Raw genomic sequence first — 16,484 nt, forward strand, 5'->3', positions numbered from 1 at the left:
GTAGTAAGCTTAAAAAGTGTTAAACAAATCAAAATATATTTTAGATTCTTTAAAGTAGCCACCCTTTGCCTTGATGACAGCCTTGCACACTCTTGGCATTCTCTTAACCAGCTTCACCTGGAATGCTTTTCCAACCGTCTTGAAGGAGTTCCCATATATGCTGAGCTAGGGCTGGGCGATATGGCCAAAATATTATATCATGGTATTTTTTTCACCTACTCTGTCTCACAAAGACAAGGCGGTTGGAACCAAAATTCTCAAATTTGGACTCATTAGAGCACAGATTTCCACCGGTCTAATGTCCATTACTCGTGTTTCTTGGCCCAAGCAAGTCTCTTCTTCTTATTGGTGTCCTTTAGTAGTTGTTTCTCTGCAGCAATTTGATCATGAAGGCCTGATTCATGCAGTCTCCTCTGAACAGTTGATGTTGAGATGTGTCTGTTACTTGAACTCTGTGAAACATTTATTTGGGCTGCAATTTCTGTGGCTGGTAACTCTAATGAACTTATCCTCTGCAGCAGAGGTAACTCTGGGGTCTTCCATTCCTGTGTCGGTCCTCATGAGAGCCAGTTTCATCATAGCGCTTGGCGGTTTTTGCGACTGCACTTGAAGACACTTTCAAAGTTATTGGAATCTTATGTATTGACTGACCTTCATGTCTTAAAGTAATGATGGACTGTCATTTCTCTTTGCTTATTTGAGCTGTTCTTGCCGTAATATGAACTTGGTCTTTTACAAAATAGGGATATCTTCTGTATACCACCCCTACCATGTCACAACACAACTGATTGGCTCAAACGCATTAAGAAGGAAAGAAATTCCACAAATTAACTTTTAACTAGGCACACCTTTTAATTGAAATGCATTCCAGATGACTACCTCATGAAGCTGGTTGAGAGAATGCCTTGACAGCTTTGCACACGCTTGGCAAAGGGTGGCTACTTTGAAGAATCTCAAATATAAAATATATTTGATTTGTTTAATACTTTTTTGGTTACTACATGATTCCATATGTGTTATTTCATAGTTGATGTCTTCACTATTCTTCTACAATGTAGAAAAGAGTAAAAATAAATCAAAACCCTTGAATGAGTAGGTGTCTGGTACTGTACATTTGAGTATCTTGAGCTATTAGACAGGAGTACCAGACAAGATGTGATATCTAAGACGTGTAACTTGTATTGCCCTCCTCTCCATTTTTCTTTTCAGGGAGTAAGAATCCTCAAATTACTTTCAAACTGGTAGAAATCAGAACCGACCACCTTGGCAGAGTAAGAACAGCTTAATAAGTTCTCATGGTTTTGAACTGTATTGATCTGGTTTCGTATTCTGCATGTCTACTTGTATGTTGCCTTCTGTTCCCTTTTTGTGGTCTTTTATGTGTTCCGTATGTTTCTGTATGGCATTCAATGCCTATCTGCCTATTCTTATGAGTCCTTGTTATCATTAGATTGTAAGCACCCAGGACAAGGAGTTGGTCCTGCCTTTTACCACCCTGTTCCCTGGGGTCGAGTACATCGCCCGCGCCGGCTGGACAAAAGACGGCAAATAGTGAGTTCAAAACTGGAACAGACACAACTAAGCAAAGCTATCTATGCCGTGGAGCGGATTATATCTGCGATGTAAAGGTGTAATTGTTCCTAACATTGAGTAAAGTCCTTGTAAATATGAAAACTGCACCAAGCCTTGTGGTTTCATCTCAGATATTTTTTAATTTAGCCTTTATTTAACCAGGCGAGTCAGTTAAGACCAAATGTATATTTACAATGACAGCCCGATCGTGTTACGTAGGTCAACACCACCTAAAGTTCTATTCCATCCCACACTCACCAGCAATCTGGACTAGTTCTCACACCATTGTGCTACCGGCTGGGCTGAAATGGCAAGTTAACCACTCCTGGTAGGCGACAGTTGTCTTGAAGTCTCCGCTAAGGCAAACGTCACCGCATCCAGAAACCAATAGCCAATCAATCTTAATGCGGGCTGGTTATGTGGGCTGATTATCTGTTGAACAGCACCCATCTCTTCTCTCCAGAGGGGTATATCACAGAGCATGACCAAAAAGTTAGCCAGAGCATGACCAAAAAGTTAGCCAGCTACATTAGCTTTGATTTGAACTTCAGATATACTGTAACAAATTATTTTTCATTTAATTAAAATAGTATATATACCCTTTCAATTTCAAGGCCGTCTTTGTCTACATCAACTAGGAAATATGGAATTCATGAGGCAACATTTAGCAACATTAGCCAGCTAATTATTTGACCCTGACAACCCACTACTCCTCTGTGCAGTGCATGGGCGGTACTGCTGGACAGGAGTCAACAGAGGCTCCAGTTGGTCCTGCTGCCCCCGGCCCTATTCATCCCTGTAACCCAGGACCAGGCCCAACGGGAGGAGAGTGTGGAGGCTGTGCCAGAGGGGGTCCACCCCTTCATCATCTACGAGGAGATCACCGACATCTGGATCAACGTGAGTTAAAATAACTCTGGCTTCGGCTCTAAGGCCTAGATTTTGACTTGAGATCTAAGCATGGAACTCGAAATGTAATAGAAATCATCCTTACTGCTTGCAGTGCCCTTATTTGCACGAAGTTGTTGTTGCATGCCTTTGTTTGATATGGCTGTTACTTGTACTGTAGTTTTTATTGGTTAATTTGTAGTCACATGAATGTTTAGTTGAAATTCTCTTCCAATTATACATTTTAAAATGAAAAGATTTAGTCTTAACCTTTTGAAATCAGCAAATGCTCTTTCTTCTAGGGCTCATGTTATGTCAAGGCTTTTTCTTTGTTTCAGGTCCATGACATATTTTATCCTTTCATTCAAACAAACGATGATGAGATCACCTTCCTCTGGGCGAACGAGTCCAAAACTGGCTTTTGCCATTTGTACAAAGTCACCACGCTGTTACAACAGGGCTGCTACCAGTGGACCAGAGACTACATGCAGACAGAGGGTAGCAGAATACACTGTTTATACTCTGTTTGATTTATGGATTAATGGTAAAGATGTGAATAGAGGTGCACCTTCCCAAATCTATTTCTGATAATGTATTGGGAGGTCAACTCCATAGAAGGCTGCTGAGGGGAGGACGGCTGATAATAATGTCTGGAATGGAATGGGTATCAAATGCATGGAAACCACGTGTTTGGTTTGTTTGATTCCATTTATTCCGTTCCAGCCATTACTATGAGCACATCCTCTGCAGTTAAGGTGCCTCCAGCCACCTGTGGTCAACTCATTTAGTCTACTGGTTTTTCCTTTCAGAGGACTTTAAGTGCCCGATTAAGGAAGAGGTGACATTAACCAGTGGGGAGTGGGAGGTGTTGGCCAGACATGGCTCCAAGGTAAACCCTAGACACACACCTCTTATCTAAAATGAACACCTAAAGGGTTTTAACATTTTAAGGTGGGGAGCATGGAAATCACCCCATTTTCTTTTGTGCCACAGCCCTTTGTCACCGCTCATCAGCTATCACAGTAGAAAGGTGATGTGCATAAGGTAAACATCCCATTCATTGTCTCCCCTCCCTCCCAACTCAGATCTGGGTGAACGAGGCTACCCAGCTGGTGTACTTCCAAGGCACGCGGGACACACCCCTGGAGCATCACCTATACACTGTGAGCTACGACTCCCCGGGGGACATGGTCAGGCTGACCAAGCCAGGCTTCTCCCACAGCTGCTCCGTAAGCCAGGTAGGTACATTACCTTAGCGACAAGCTCTGGCATGTTCTTTTTTCCTTGAAATTAAGCTTGGAGGTTTTAGCTTTTTGAAGATTTAGTTGACCTCACCTGTTCTTATGTTTCTGCTCTCTCTTTCTGTAGAATTTTGACATGTTTGTCAGCCATTACAGTAATGTCAGCACACCTCCCTGCGTCCACATCTACAAGCTGATGGGCCCAGAGAGTGACCCACTGCACAAAGAGCCTGAGTTCTGGGCTAGCATGATGGAGGCCACAGGTGAGTAAGAAAGGGGGGTCAGTTAGGGTTGGGAATTGCCAGGGACCTCACGGTACGATATTATAACGATACTTGGGTGCCGATACGATATGTATTGCGATTCAATGCTGCAATTTTATTGCGATTTTAGTGCTGCAAACATATTGCTCACGATATGTCTGCTGCAGAGAGACGAGAGAGCATGAGAAAATTAGTTTGATCAGTTATGGAAATAAAAGTGCTGAAAATATGTTGGCTCACTATTTAAAAAGATGGAGTACAAGCTATAGGATGAAAAATACCGGCGTGTGTGTATGTATGTGTATACAAACACGCATACATACATACATACATACATACACCACACAGTCTACCAGTACAAAGTTTGGACACACCTACTCATTCCAGGCTTTTTCTTTATGTTTTACTATTTTCTACATTGTAGAATAATAGTGAAGACATCAACTATGAAATATCACATATGGAATCATGTAGAAACCAAAAAAGTGCTAAACAAATCTAAATATAATTTACATTTTGAGATTTTTCCAAGTAACCAACCTATGCCTTGATGACAGCTTTGCACACTCTTGGCTTTCTCTCAACCAGCTTTGAGGTAGTCACCTGGAATGCATTTCAATTAACAGGTGTGCCTTGTTAAGTTGATTTGTTTGAGCCAATCAGTAGTGTTGTGACAAGGTAGTGATGGTAAACAGAAGATAGCCATATTATGGCAAGAACAGCTCAAATAATCAAAGCGAAACGACAGTCCTTCATTACTCTAAGACGTGTAGGTCAGTCAATCTGGAAAATTTCAAGCACTTTGAACGTTTCTTCAAGTGCAGTCACAAAAACCAACAAGCGCTATGTTGAAACTGGCTATCATGAGGACTGACACAGGAAAGGGAGACCCAGAGTTACCTCTGCTGCAGAGGATACATTCATTAGAGTTACCAGCCTCAGTAATTGCAGCCCAAATAAATGCTTCACAGAGTTCAAGTAGCAGACGCATCTGATTCATCAACTGTTCAGAGGAGACTGCGTGAATCAGGCTTTCATGGTTGAATTGCTGCAAAGAAACCACTACTAAAGGACACCAATAATACGAAGTGACTTGCTTGGGCCAAGAAACACGAGCAATGGACATTAGACTGGTGGAAATATGTCCTTTGGTCTGAATAGTCCAAATTTGAGTTTTTTGATTCCAACCACTGTGTCTTTGTGAGACGCAGAATAGGTGAACGGATGATTTCTGCATGTGTGGTTCCCACCGTGAAGCATGGAGGAGGTGGTGTGGGGGTGCTTTGCTGGTGACATTGTTGGTGATTTATTTAAAATTCAAGGCACACTTAACCAGCATGGCTACCACAGTAGTCTGCAGCAATACGCCATCCCATCTGGTTTGCGCTTAGTGGGACTATCATTTGTTTTTCAACATGATAATAACCCAACACACCTCCAGGCTGTGTAAGGGCTATTTGCCCAATAAGGAGAGTGATGAAGTGCTGCATCAGTGAACTTGGCATCTAGTCACCCGACCTGAACCCAATTGAGATGGTTTGGGAGGAGTTTGACCCCACAGAGTGAAGGAAAAGCAGCCAACAAGTGCTCTGCGTATGTGGGAACTCCTTCAAGACTATTGGAAAAGCATTCCAGGTGAAGCTGGTTGAGAATGCCAGGAGTTGGCTACTTTGAAGAATCTCAAATATAGAATATATTTTGATTTGTTAACACTTTTTTGCTTACTACATGATTCCATATGTGTTATTTCATAGTTTTGATGTCCTCACTATTATTTTAAAATAGTAAAAAGAAAAACCCTTAAATGAGTAGGTGTCCTAACACACCTTTCTATATAAGGTCCCACCTTTTATTTCAGAGTGAAAACCAGGCAATGAGGTCAAAGGAATTGACCATATAGCTTCGAGACAGGATTGTGTCGATGCACAGATCTGGTGAAGGGTACCAAATCAAATCAAATCAAGTTTATTTTATATAGCCCTTCGTACATCAGCTAATATCTCGAAGTGCTGTACAGAAACCCAGCCTAAAACCCCAAACAGCAAGCAATGCAGGTGTAGAAGCACGGTGGCTAGGAAAAACTCCCTAGAAAGGACAAAACCTAGGAAGAAACCTAGAGAGGAACCAGGCTATGAGGGGTGGCCAGTCCTCTTCTGGCTGTGCCGGGTGGAGATTATAACAGAACTATGCCAAGATGTTCAAAATATTCATAAGTGACAAGCATGGTCAAATAATAATCATGAATAATTTTCAGTTGGCTTTTCATAGCCGATCATTAAGAGTTGAAAACAGCAGGTCTGGGACAGGTAGGGGTTCCATAACCGCAGGCAGAACAGCTGAAACTGGAATAGCAGCAAGGCCAGGCGGACTGGGGACAGCAAGGAGTCTTCATGCCCGGTTTGCCGTGACGTATGGTCCTAGGGCTCAGGTCCTCCGAGAGAGAGAAAGAAAGAGAGAAGGAGAGAATTAGAGAGAGCCAAGATTTTCAAAATGTTCATAAATGACAAGCATGGTCAAATAATAATCAGGAATAAATATCAGTTGGCTTTTCATAGCCGATCATTAAGAGTTGAAAACAGCTGGTCTGGGACAGGTAGGGGTTCCATAACCGCAGGCAGAACAGCTGAAACTGGAATAGCAGCAAGGCCAGGCGGACTGGGGACAGCAAGGAGTCATCATGCCCGGTTTGCCGTGACGTATGGTCCTAGGGCTCAGGTTCTTCGAGAGAGAGAAAGAAAGAGAGAACGAGAGAATTAGAGAGAGCATACTTAAATTCACACAGGACACTGGATAAGATAGAAGTACTCCAGGTATAACCAACTGACCCTAGCCCCCCGACACATAAACTACTGCAGCATAAATACTGGAGGCTGAGACAGGAGGGGTCAGGAGACACTGTGGCCCCATCAGAAGAAACCCCCGGACAGGGCCAAACAGGAAGGATATAACCCCACCCACTTTGCCAAAGCACAGCCCCCACACCACTAGAGGGATATCTTCAACCACCAACTTACAATCCTGAGACAAGGCCGAGTATAGCCCACAAAGATCTCCACCACAGCACAAACCAAGGGGGGGCGCCAACCCAGACAGGAAGATCACGTCAGTAACTCAACCCACTCAAGTGACGCACCCCTCCCAGGGACGGCATGAAAGAGCGCCAGTGACTCAGCCCCTGTAATAGGGTTAGAGGCAGAGAATCCCAGTGGAGAGAGGGGAACCGGCCAGGCAGAGACAGCAAGGGCGGTTCGTTGCTCCAGAGCCTTTCCGTTCACCTTCACACTCCTGGGCCAGACTACACTCAATCATATGACCTACTGAAGAGATAAGTCTTCAGTAAAGACTTAAAGGTTGAGACCGAGTCTGCGTCTCTCACATGGGTAGGCAGACCGTTCCATAAAAATGGAGATCTATAGGAGAAAGCCCTGCCTCCCGCTGTTTGCTTAGAAATTCTAGGGACAATTAGGAGGCCTGCGTCTTGTGACCGTAGCGTACGTATAGGTATGTACGGCAGGACCAACTCGGAAAGATAGGTAGGAGCAAGCCCATGTAACGCTTTATAGGTTAACAGTAAAACCTTGAAATCAGCCCTTGCCTTAACAGGAAGCCAGTGTAGGGAAGCTAGCACTGGAGTAATATGATCAAATTTCTTGGTTCTAGTCAGGATTCTAGCAGCCGTATTTAGCACTAACTGAAGTTTATTTAGTGCTTTATCCGGGTAGCCGGAAAGTAGAGCATTGCAGTAGTCTAACCTAGAAGTAACAAATGCATGGATTAATTTTTCTGCATCATTTTTGGACAGAAAATTTCAGATTTTTGCAATGTTACGTAGATGGAAAAAAGCTGTCCTTGAAACAGTCTTGATATGTTCGTCAAAAGAGAGATCAGGGTCAAGAGTAACGCCGAGGTCCTTCACAGTTTTATTTGAGACGACTTTACAACCATCAAGATTAATTGTCAGATTTAACAGAAGATCTCTTTGTTTCTTGGGACCTAGAACAAGCATCTCTGTTTTGTCCGAGTTTAAAAGTAGAAAGTTTGCAGCCATCCACTTCCTTATGTCTGAAACACAGGCTTCTAGCGAGGGCAATTTTGGGGCTTCACCATGTTTCATTGAAATGTACAGCTGTGTGTCATCCGCATAGCAGTGAAAGTTAACATTATGTTTTCGAATAACATCCCCAAGAGGTAAAATATATAGTGAAAACAATAGTGGTCCTAAAACGGAACCTTGTGGAACACTGAAATGTACAGTTGATTTGTCAGAGGACAAACCATTCACAGAGACAAACTGATATCTTTCCGACAGGTAAGATCTAAACAAGGCCAGAACTTGTCCGTGTAGACCAATTTGGGTTTCCAGTCTCTCCAAAAGAATGTGGTGATCGATGGTGTCAAAGGCAGCACTAAGGTCTAGTAGCACGAGGACAGATGCAGAGCCTCGGTCTGACGCCATTAAAAGGTCATTTACCACCTTCACAAGTGCAGTCTCAGTGCTATGATGGGGTCTAAAACCAGACTGAAGCATTTCGTATACATTGTTTGTCTTCAGGAAGGCAGTGAGTTGCTGCGCAACAGCTTTTTCAAAAAATTTTGAGAGGAATGGAAGATTCGATATAGGCCGATAGTTTTTTATATTTTCCGGGTCAAGGTTTGGCTTTTTCAAGAGAGGCTTTATTACTGCCACTTTTAGTGAGTTTGGTACACATCCGGTGGATAGAGAGCCGTTTATTATGTTCAACATAGGAGGGCCAAGCACAGGAAGCAGCTCTTTCAGTAGTTTAGTAGGAATAGAATCCAGTATGCAGCTTGAAGGTTTAGAGGCCATGATTATTTTCATCATTGTGTCGAGATATAGTACTAAAACACTTAAGTGTCTCTCCCGATCCCAGGCCCTGGCAGAGCTGTGCAGATCCAGGACAGCTAAGCCCTGGAGGAATATGCAGATTTAAAGAGGAGTCCGTAATTTGCTTTCTAATGATCATGATTTTTTCCTCAAAGAAGTTCATGAATTTATTACTGCCGAAGTGAAAGCCATCCTCTCTTGGGGAATGCTGCTTTTTAGTTAGCTTTGCAACAGTATCAAAAATAAATTTTGGATTGTTCTTATTTTCCTCAATTAAGTTGGAAAAGTAGGATGATCGAGCAGCAGTGAGGGCTCTTCGGTACTGCACGGTACTGTCTTTCCAAGCTAGTCGGAAGACTTCCAGTTTGGTGTGGCGCCATTTCCGTTCCAATTTTCTGGAAGCTTGCTTCAAAGCTCGGGTATTTTCTGTATACCAGGGAGCTAGTTTCTTATGACAAATGTTTTTTGTTTTTAGGGGTGCAACTGCATCTAGGGTATTGCGCAAGGTTAAATTGAGTTCCTCAGTTAGGTGGTTAACTGATTTTTGTCCTCTGACGTCCTTGGGTAGGCAGAAGGAGTCTGGAAGGGCGTCAAGGAATTTTTGTGTTGTCTGAGAATTTATAGCACGACTTTTGATGCTCCTTGGTTGGGGTCTGAGCAGATTATTTGTTGCGATTGCAAACGTAATAAAATGGTGGTCCGACAGTCCAGGATTATGAGGAAAAACATTAAGATCTACAACATTTATTCCATGGGACAAAACTAGGTTCAGAGTATGACTGTGGCAGTGAGTAGGTCCAGAGACATGTTGGACAAAACCCACTGAGTCGATGATGGCTCCGAAAGACTTTTGGAGTGGGTCTGTGGACTTCTCCATATGAATATTAAAATCACCAAAAATTAAAATATGATCTGCTATGACTACAAGGTCTGATAGGAATTCAGGGAACTCAGAGAGGAACGCTGTATATGGCCCAGGAGGCCTATAAACAGTAGCTATAAAAAGTGATTGAGTAGGCTGCATAGATTTCATGACTAGAAGCTCAAAAGACGAAAACGTCATTTTTTTTTTTGTAAATTGAAATTTGCTATCGTAAATGTTAGCAATACCTCCGCCTTTGCGGGATGCACGGGGGATATGGTCACTAGTGTAACCAGGAGGTGAGGCCTCATTTAACACAGTAAATTCATCAGGCTTAAGCCATGTTTCAGTCAGGCCAATCACATCAAGATTATGATCAGTGATTAGTTCATTGACTATAACTGCCTTTGAAGTGAGGGATCTAACATTAAGTAACCCTATTTTGAGATGTGAGGTATCACGATCTCGTTCAATAATGGCAGGAATGGAGGAGGTCTTTATCCTAGTGAGATTGCTAAGGCGAACACCGCCATGTTTAGTTTTGCCCAACCTAGGTCGAGGCACAGACACAGTCTCAATGGGGATGGCTGAGCTGACTACACTGACTGTGCTATTGGCAGACTCCACTAAGCTGGCAGGTTGGCTAACAGCCTGCTGCCTGGCCTGCACCCTATTTCATTGTGGAGCTAGAGGAGTTAGAGCCCTATCTATGTTAGTAGATAAGATGAGAGCACCCCTCCAGCTAGGATGGAGTCCGTACCAAAACATTTCTGCAGCATTGAAGGTCCCCAAGAACACAGTGGCCTCCATTCTTAAGTGGAAGAAGTTTGCAACCACAAAGACTCTTCCTAGTGCTGAACGCCCCGCCCAAACTGAGCAATTGGGGGAGAAGAGTCTTGGTCAGGGAGGTGACCAAGAGCCCGATGGTCATGCTGACAGAGCTCCAGAGTTCCTCTGTGGAGATGGTTGTCCTTCTGGAAGATTATCCCATCTCTGCAGCACCCTACCAATCAGGCCTTTATGGTAGAGTGGCCAGACTGAAGCCAGTCCTCAGTAAAAGGCACATGACAGCCCGCTTGGAGTTTGCCAAAGGCACCTCAAGACCCTCAGACCATGAGAAACAAGATTCTCTGGTCTGATGAAACCAAGATTGAACTCTTTGGCCTGAATGCCAAGCGTCACGTCTGGAGGAAACCTGGCATCATCCCTACGGTGAAGCATGGTGGTTGCTAGGTCTGTGGCGGTCACAAAATTTAGTCAGCCGGTGATTGTCAAGCAAATAAGCATGGTGGTGGCAGCATCATGCTGTGGGAATGCTCGTCAGCAGCAGGGACTGGGAGACTAGTCAGATTGAGGAAAAGATGAGCGGAGCAAATACAGAGATCCTTGATGAAAACCTGCTCCACAGTGCTCAGGACCTCAGACTGGGGCGAAGGTTTACCTTCCAACAGGACAATGACCCTAAGCACACAGCCAAGACAACACAGAAGTGGCTTCAGGGACAAGTCTCTGAATATTCATGAGTGGCCTAGCCAGAGCCTGGACTTGAACCCGATTTAACATCTCTGGAGAGACATTGCTGTGCAGCAATGCTCCCCATCCAACCAGACAGAGATGGAGAGGATCTGCAGAGAAGAATGGGAGAAACTCCCCAAATACAGGTGGGCCAAGCTTGTAGCGTCATACCCAAGAAGACTCGATGCTGTAATCGCTGCCAATGGTGCTTCAACAAAGTACTTAGTAAAGGGTCTGAATGCTTATGTAAATGTGATGTTTCAATTTATTTATTTGTATATATTCTTTGAATACATTTGCAAAAATGTCTATAAACCTGTTTTTGCTTTGCTTTGTCATTATAGGGTATTGTGTGTAGATTGATGAGGGGGGGAAGACATTTGAATCCATTTTAGAATAAGGCTAACCTTTTAGGGCTAGGCCTCCAGCTAGCGGGACAACTTCCAGTGAAACTGGTGGGAGCAATTCAAATAAATAATCATAAAAATTATGGATATTAAGCATTTAGGTACATAAGAGTCATATCGGTTGAAAGCTTAAATTCTTGTTAATCTAACTGCACTGTCTGATTTACAGTAGCTATTACAGCGAAACATGCCATGCGATTGTTTGAGGGCGGCGCCCCACATCAAAATATGGGCCACAGGTTTCATAAATTCACAAATAGCGATTTAAATATTCACTTACTTTTTGAAAATCTTCGTCTGATTTGTCATCCAAAGGGTCCCATCTATAACATGTAGTGTCGTTTTGTTAGATAAAATCCTTCTTTATGTCCCAAAAAGTCAGTTAAGTGGGCGCCATCGATTTGAGTAGTCCACCCATTCAACTTGCAGAGAAAGGAATCCGAAAATCTACCTCTAAACTTTGTTTCAACAAGTCAAAATAAGTTTCCATTTACTACTCATACCCTAAAATGTAATCAAACTTTAATATTTCTTATGGAAAGAAGTATGTTCAATAGGAAGCTAATTTTAGCAGGTGCATAATGTCTTCATGGCGTGCGCAAACATGAATTTCCAAGACTGTCCTTCTACTAAAACTGTTATTTCTTATTCGTTTTTGAAGTTACAAGCCTGAAACCTTGAAAATAGACTGCTGACACCCTGTGGAAGCTAATTTTCAGTGTGACCTTATACTTGCCATTGTAAGAGGATGGTCTCTCTCTCAAAAAATATTCTGGTTGGTTTTTCTTTGGATTTTCTCCTACCATATCTATTGTGTTATATTCTCCTACATTATTTTAACACTTTGAAGTTTGTAGAAATGTTTTCTTTCCAATGGTACCAATTATATGCATATCCTGGCTTCAGGGCCAGAGCAACAGGCAGTTTACTTTGGGCATGTCATTCAGGCGGAAATTGAGAGAAAAGGGGCCAAGAAGACTCGATGCTGTAATCGCTGCCAAAGGTGCTTCAACAAAGTACTTAGTAAAGGGTCTGAATTCTTATGTAAATGTGGTATTTCCGGGGTTTTAATATTTTTTTTATTTTTTTTATACATTTGCAAAAATGTATAAACCTGTTTTGTCATTATGTAGTATTGTGTGTAGATTGAGGGGGGGGAACTATTTAATCAATTTTAGAATACGGCTAAATTAACAATGTAGGAAAAGTCAAGGGGTCTGAATATTTTCTGTGTGTGTGTGTGAAAATATCGATTTTATAATATCGTCCAAAATAATATTGTAATATGTAAGTATCCCCCCATCACTGCATTGAAATCTTCTGTTGGCTTTTCACCTGACTACAAAACATGACTGTATCAATGAACTGTGTTACCATAAGCACTCTGTCGCCATCACACTTAACTCACATGTTGAGACTACAGAATGGCCCTGCAAATTCAATGTTGCTTATTTATAGTTGAATGAGTCACTTTCCCAAGGGCAGTCACATCAATAGAATCGGCCCTTGCAATAATAACCCAATGGAATGGACAGCTATAGTATCTACAGTTGACCTCGATAGTGATATGCATTTGACTTCATATTGGTGTTAATGTTATGTCTCAGGGCGCCCAGGAGATTACATCCCACCAGAGATCTTTACTTTCCCAGGGAATTCAGGGTTCCACCTCTACGGCATGTTGTACAAACCACACAACTTGGTTCCTGGCAGGAAGCACCCTACAATCCTCTTTGTGTATGGAGGCCCCCAGGTTTGTTCAATACATTTTTTTTAATTCTGTAATATAGTCTTGTTTGTGACCGTTTGGATTTCAAGGCTAGTTATATATAAAAAAAATATATAATGTTAAAGGTTTTATCTCGAATGTTTTTAATGTTGAGGGGGGTGGGGGTTGTGTGCTCCAGGTGCAGTTAGTAAATAACACATACAAAGGAGTGAAGTACCTGAGGCTGAATACGCTAGCGTCACTAGGCTACGCCGTCGTGGTCATTGACGGGAGAGGCTCCTGTCAGAGAGGCCTCAAGTTCGAGGGGGCTCTGAAAAACAAAATGGTAAACAGTAACTACTCTACTAAACATACACAAGTGTTGTAGGTGTCAGTCTTTCACCTAGGTTCTTTATCAGCAGCGTTAAATTTTTTTGCAGTGTGCGCTACTGCTAAATGAATTTAGGGGAAACACTGAGGTATTGAAAAAAATAGATTTTTGCATTGCCAGTTTGTGATCGATCTTTATTACCAGAGTTGTGTTCAGTAAGGCACAATGTAGCAAAAAGGGCATTCTTATTGGACCAGTCCAGATAGTACATCCCCATTTCACTATGTTTAAAAAAGTGTTCTCCTGTTTGCCTTCATGCCAGTCGTGACATTCCTTTCCCCGTCTGCTGTTCTCAGGGCCAGGTGGAGATCGAGGACCAGGTGGAGGGGCTGCAGTACGTGGCTGAAAAGTACACTTTTGTGGACCTGAGTCGCGTGGCCATCCACGGCTGGTCTTACGGCGGCTTCCTCTCCCTCATGGGCCTTGTCCACAGGCCCAATGTCTTCAAGGTGAGAGGAAAGTTCGAAGTCTCCGCCTAAGAATGTTAGGGGATTATTATTTTGGACTATGTCACAACTTCACCTCACATGCGTTCTGTGTAAGAAATGAATTGTGACGGCAGGCTGTGTAGTTCTATGGCTTTGAACCATGAAGGGGTAGTAATGTGGCCCAGCCCTGGTTTAAGTCAACAAGCTCAAAATATTGACTCTAAAACTGAATTTAACGCTCCAAAGTCTTGACTAGTTGTACTGTACATATGGTTACTGTTCACTCTGAATCAGTTAAAATGAAGTCATTTTAGCATTAATTTAAAAGCCTGGTTGATTTGAGCTGTCCTTGTATGGTTCAGGTGGCCATAGCGGGTGCACCTGTGACGGTGTGGATGGCCTATGACACCGGTTACACGGAGCGCTACATGGACCTACCTGAGAACAACCAGCAGGGATACGAAGCCGGCTCTGTTGCCTTGCACGTAGACAAGCTGCCCAGCGAGTGAGTCATCACCATTCATTACCGTTTACTGTCAACCTCAGGGTGCTTCACAGGCAATAAGTAAAGGCAGCAGTAAAGAGACTCCAAAGTGCAGCTGTCCTGCAATACTGTTCATCACTTGTTTTTGATATGGTCCTGATGGGACAGACTTGCTTGGAATGTATGTCTCAATTAGCCTGATCCCAGATCTGTTTGTACTGTATAGGCAACTCTTTTGACAATGACCATAGGAGTTGGCTATACATAACGAACAGATCTGGGACCAGGATAAGTTCTGATGCGAGGGGAAATTATTATTATTATTTTTTTTAACTTTTCTAGAGATAATCTTTTATATTTTGTTTTCCTACCCAGGCCTAACCGGTTACTTATATTACATGGATTCCTTGACGAGAATGTGCACTTTTTCCACACCAACTTCCTGGTGTCTCAACTGATCCGTGCGGGGAAGCCGTATCAGCTACAGGTAGGAGGGCAGTGGGTTTAGTTGTGTACATGTACCCCATCTTACACAGACCTACAATACAGTGTTCATTCAACTTCATTGTATAAAATGGCGAGCGATGATGAGAGAATTGAATATGTGCAGTGGAACCTTTTCCCAGGCTTTAGCTGATATGTTGCTGAAAACAAATGCATTCGCTACAAAGAAGAAAAGTGTGGGACTCATTTATTTTAAGGCCTCTTTTCAGAGCACATTAAAATAAACATTTTATAAATGAGGAAGACGGGTGCTTCCTTTCTGGGGAAAGAAAGCTCTCTTTCCTCCATTTGTTCCTTTGTCTCCATCTCTTCAGATCTACCCCAACGAGAGACACAGCATCCGCTGCCCAGAGTCTGGAGAGCACTATGAGATTATGCTGCTGCACTTCCTCCAGCAGTACCTCTGAGGGCTGCAGTTGAATGAACAGAGCCCCTGCCCCACTCCCCACTCTTTCTCCCCCCCCCCCATTGCCCAATGTTACCATGCCCCTTCACATATACCACAGGAGGCTGGTGAGTGGCAAACTGGTCATAATAGCTGGAATGGAGTGAATGGAATGGTATCAAACATGTCTGATGTATTTGAAACTGTTCCATCCATTACTATGAGCTGGTCCTCCCCAATTAAGGTGCCACCTGTGATAAACACACTGTGTGCCCCATCTGCCATTTGCATCCGATCCCTCACACCACTCTTAAAAAACGAGATTTTTTATAACAGCCTGGAGAAGCCCTCCCATGCTACCAACCCCTTCCCACGCTGAGAGCAGAGGGTTGTCACCTGTCAGTTTTTAACTGGACAATGACTGCAGAGAAGGAGAGAAGTAGAAAATATAGAACAAACATTGAGCATTTTGAGAAAAAGAGCTTGTTAGCATCTTGGAGTGATTTTCTGTTTTTATTTGGGATTTTTGTGCCACACCCTGTTAGCAAGGGGGACCAGTATGAAAATATATGGACTACTTTTAGTCGCTCTGGATAAGAGCGTCTGCAAATGACTAAAATGTAAATGTTTTGTTTGTTCATACTTTGGACTGTGCTGTTGTAAGTCATGGTGGATTACAGTGTTGTGTGGTGAGCCAAATGGCGTGGCCGCTGAGGACGGAATTTACACACTACCTGCAACTGGTATTTTAAGTGTGTATTAAAATAAAAAGGAATTCTTATTTTATAACGAGTGTCTAAATGTAGTAAGTCATTAAGACTACTATCTCCAATGCCATTTCACTGTAGTGATCAAGTCTTTGCTCAGCTTGTCGCCTCAGAAGACGCAGGCTTCTTTAGCTTTTGAAAACTTTCACTGACTTTCATCTCAATCGCAATGTTAAATGTATCAATTGGCTCACATGTACAGTGCATTCGGAAAGTATTCAGA

The 16,484-nt window shown here is 42.8% G+C and overlaps 1 protein-coding gene across 5 annotated transcripts in view; it reads left to right on the forward strand.

The window, feature by feature from the left end:
* Window positions 1–16,283, forward strand: part of LOC139539618 (dipeptidyl peptidase 9) — a 40,639-nt gene extending 24,356 nt beyond the window's left edge. For 4 of the 5 annotated variants that reach the window (XM_071342715.1, XM_071342716.1, XM_071342718.1 and 1 more), the window contains exons 9-21: window positions 1,210–1,271; window positions 1,451–1,551; window positions 2,295–2,472; window positions 2,799–2,958; window positions 3,270–3,349; window positions 3,546–3,698; window positions 3,829–3,964; window positions 13,202–13,347; window positions 13,502–13,648; window positions 13,990–14,142; window positions 14,484–14,626; window positions 14,981–15,092; window positions 15,424–16,283. In XM_071342715.1, the coding sequence (XP_071198816.1) occupies window positions 1,210–1,271; window positions 1,451–1,551; window positions 2,295–2,472; window positions 2,799–2,958; window positions 3,270–3,349; window positions 3,546–3,698; window positions 3,829–3,964; window positions 13,202–13,347; window positions 13,502–13,648; window positions 13,990–14,142; window positions 14,484–14,626; window positions 14,981–15,092; window positions 15,424–15,516 (1,664 nt within the window). In that variant the 3' untranslated portion in view covers window positions 15,517–16,283. The remainder of the gene's footprint in view (window positions 1–1,209; window positions 1,272–1,450; window positions 1,552–2,294; window positions 2,473–2,798; window positions 2,959–3,269; window positions 3,350–3,545; window positions 3,699–3,828; window positions 3,965–13,201; window positions 13,348–13,501; window positions 13,649–13,989; window positions 14,143–14,483; window positions 14,627–14,980; window positions 15,093–15,423) is intronic. The other variant, XM_071342717.1, reaches the window with a different exon arrangement.
* The last annotated feature ends 201 nt before the right edge of the window (window positions 16,284–16,484 follow it).

Source organism: Salvelinus alpinus, chromosome 15 (genome assembly GCF_045679555.1).
Source record: "Salvelinus alpinus chromosome 15, SLU_Salpinus.1, whole genome shotgun sequence".
Classification (NCBI taxonomy): domain Eukaryota; kingdom Metazoa; phylum Chordata; class Actinopteri; order Salmoniformes; family Salmonidae; genus Salvelinus; species Salvelinus alpinus.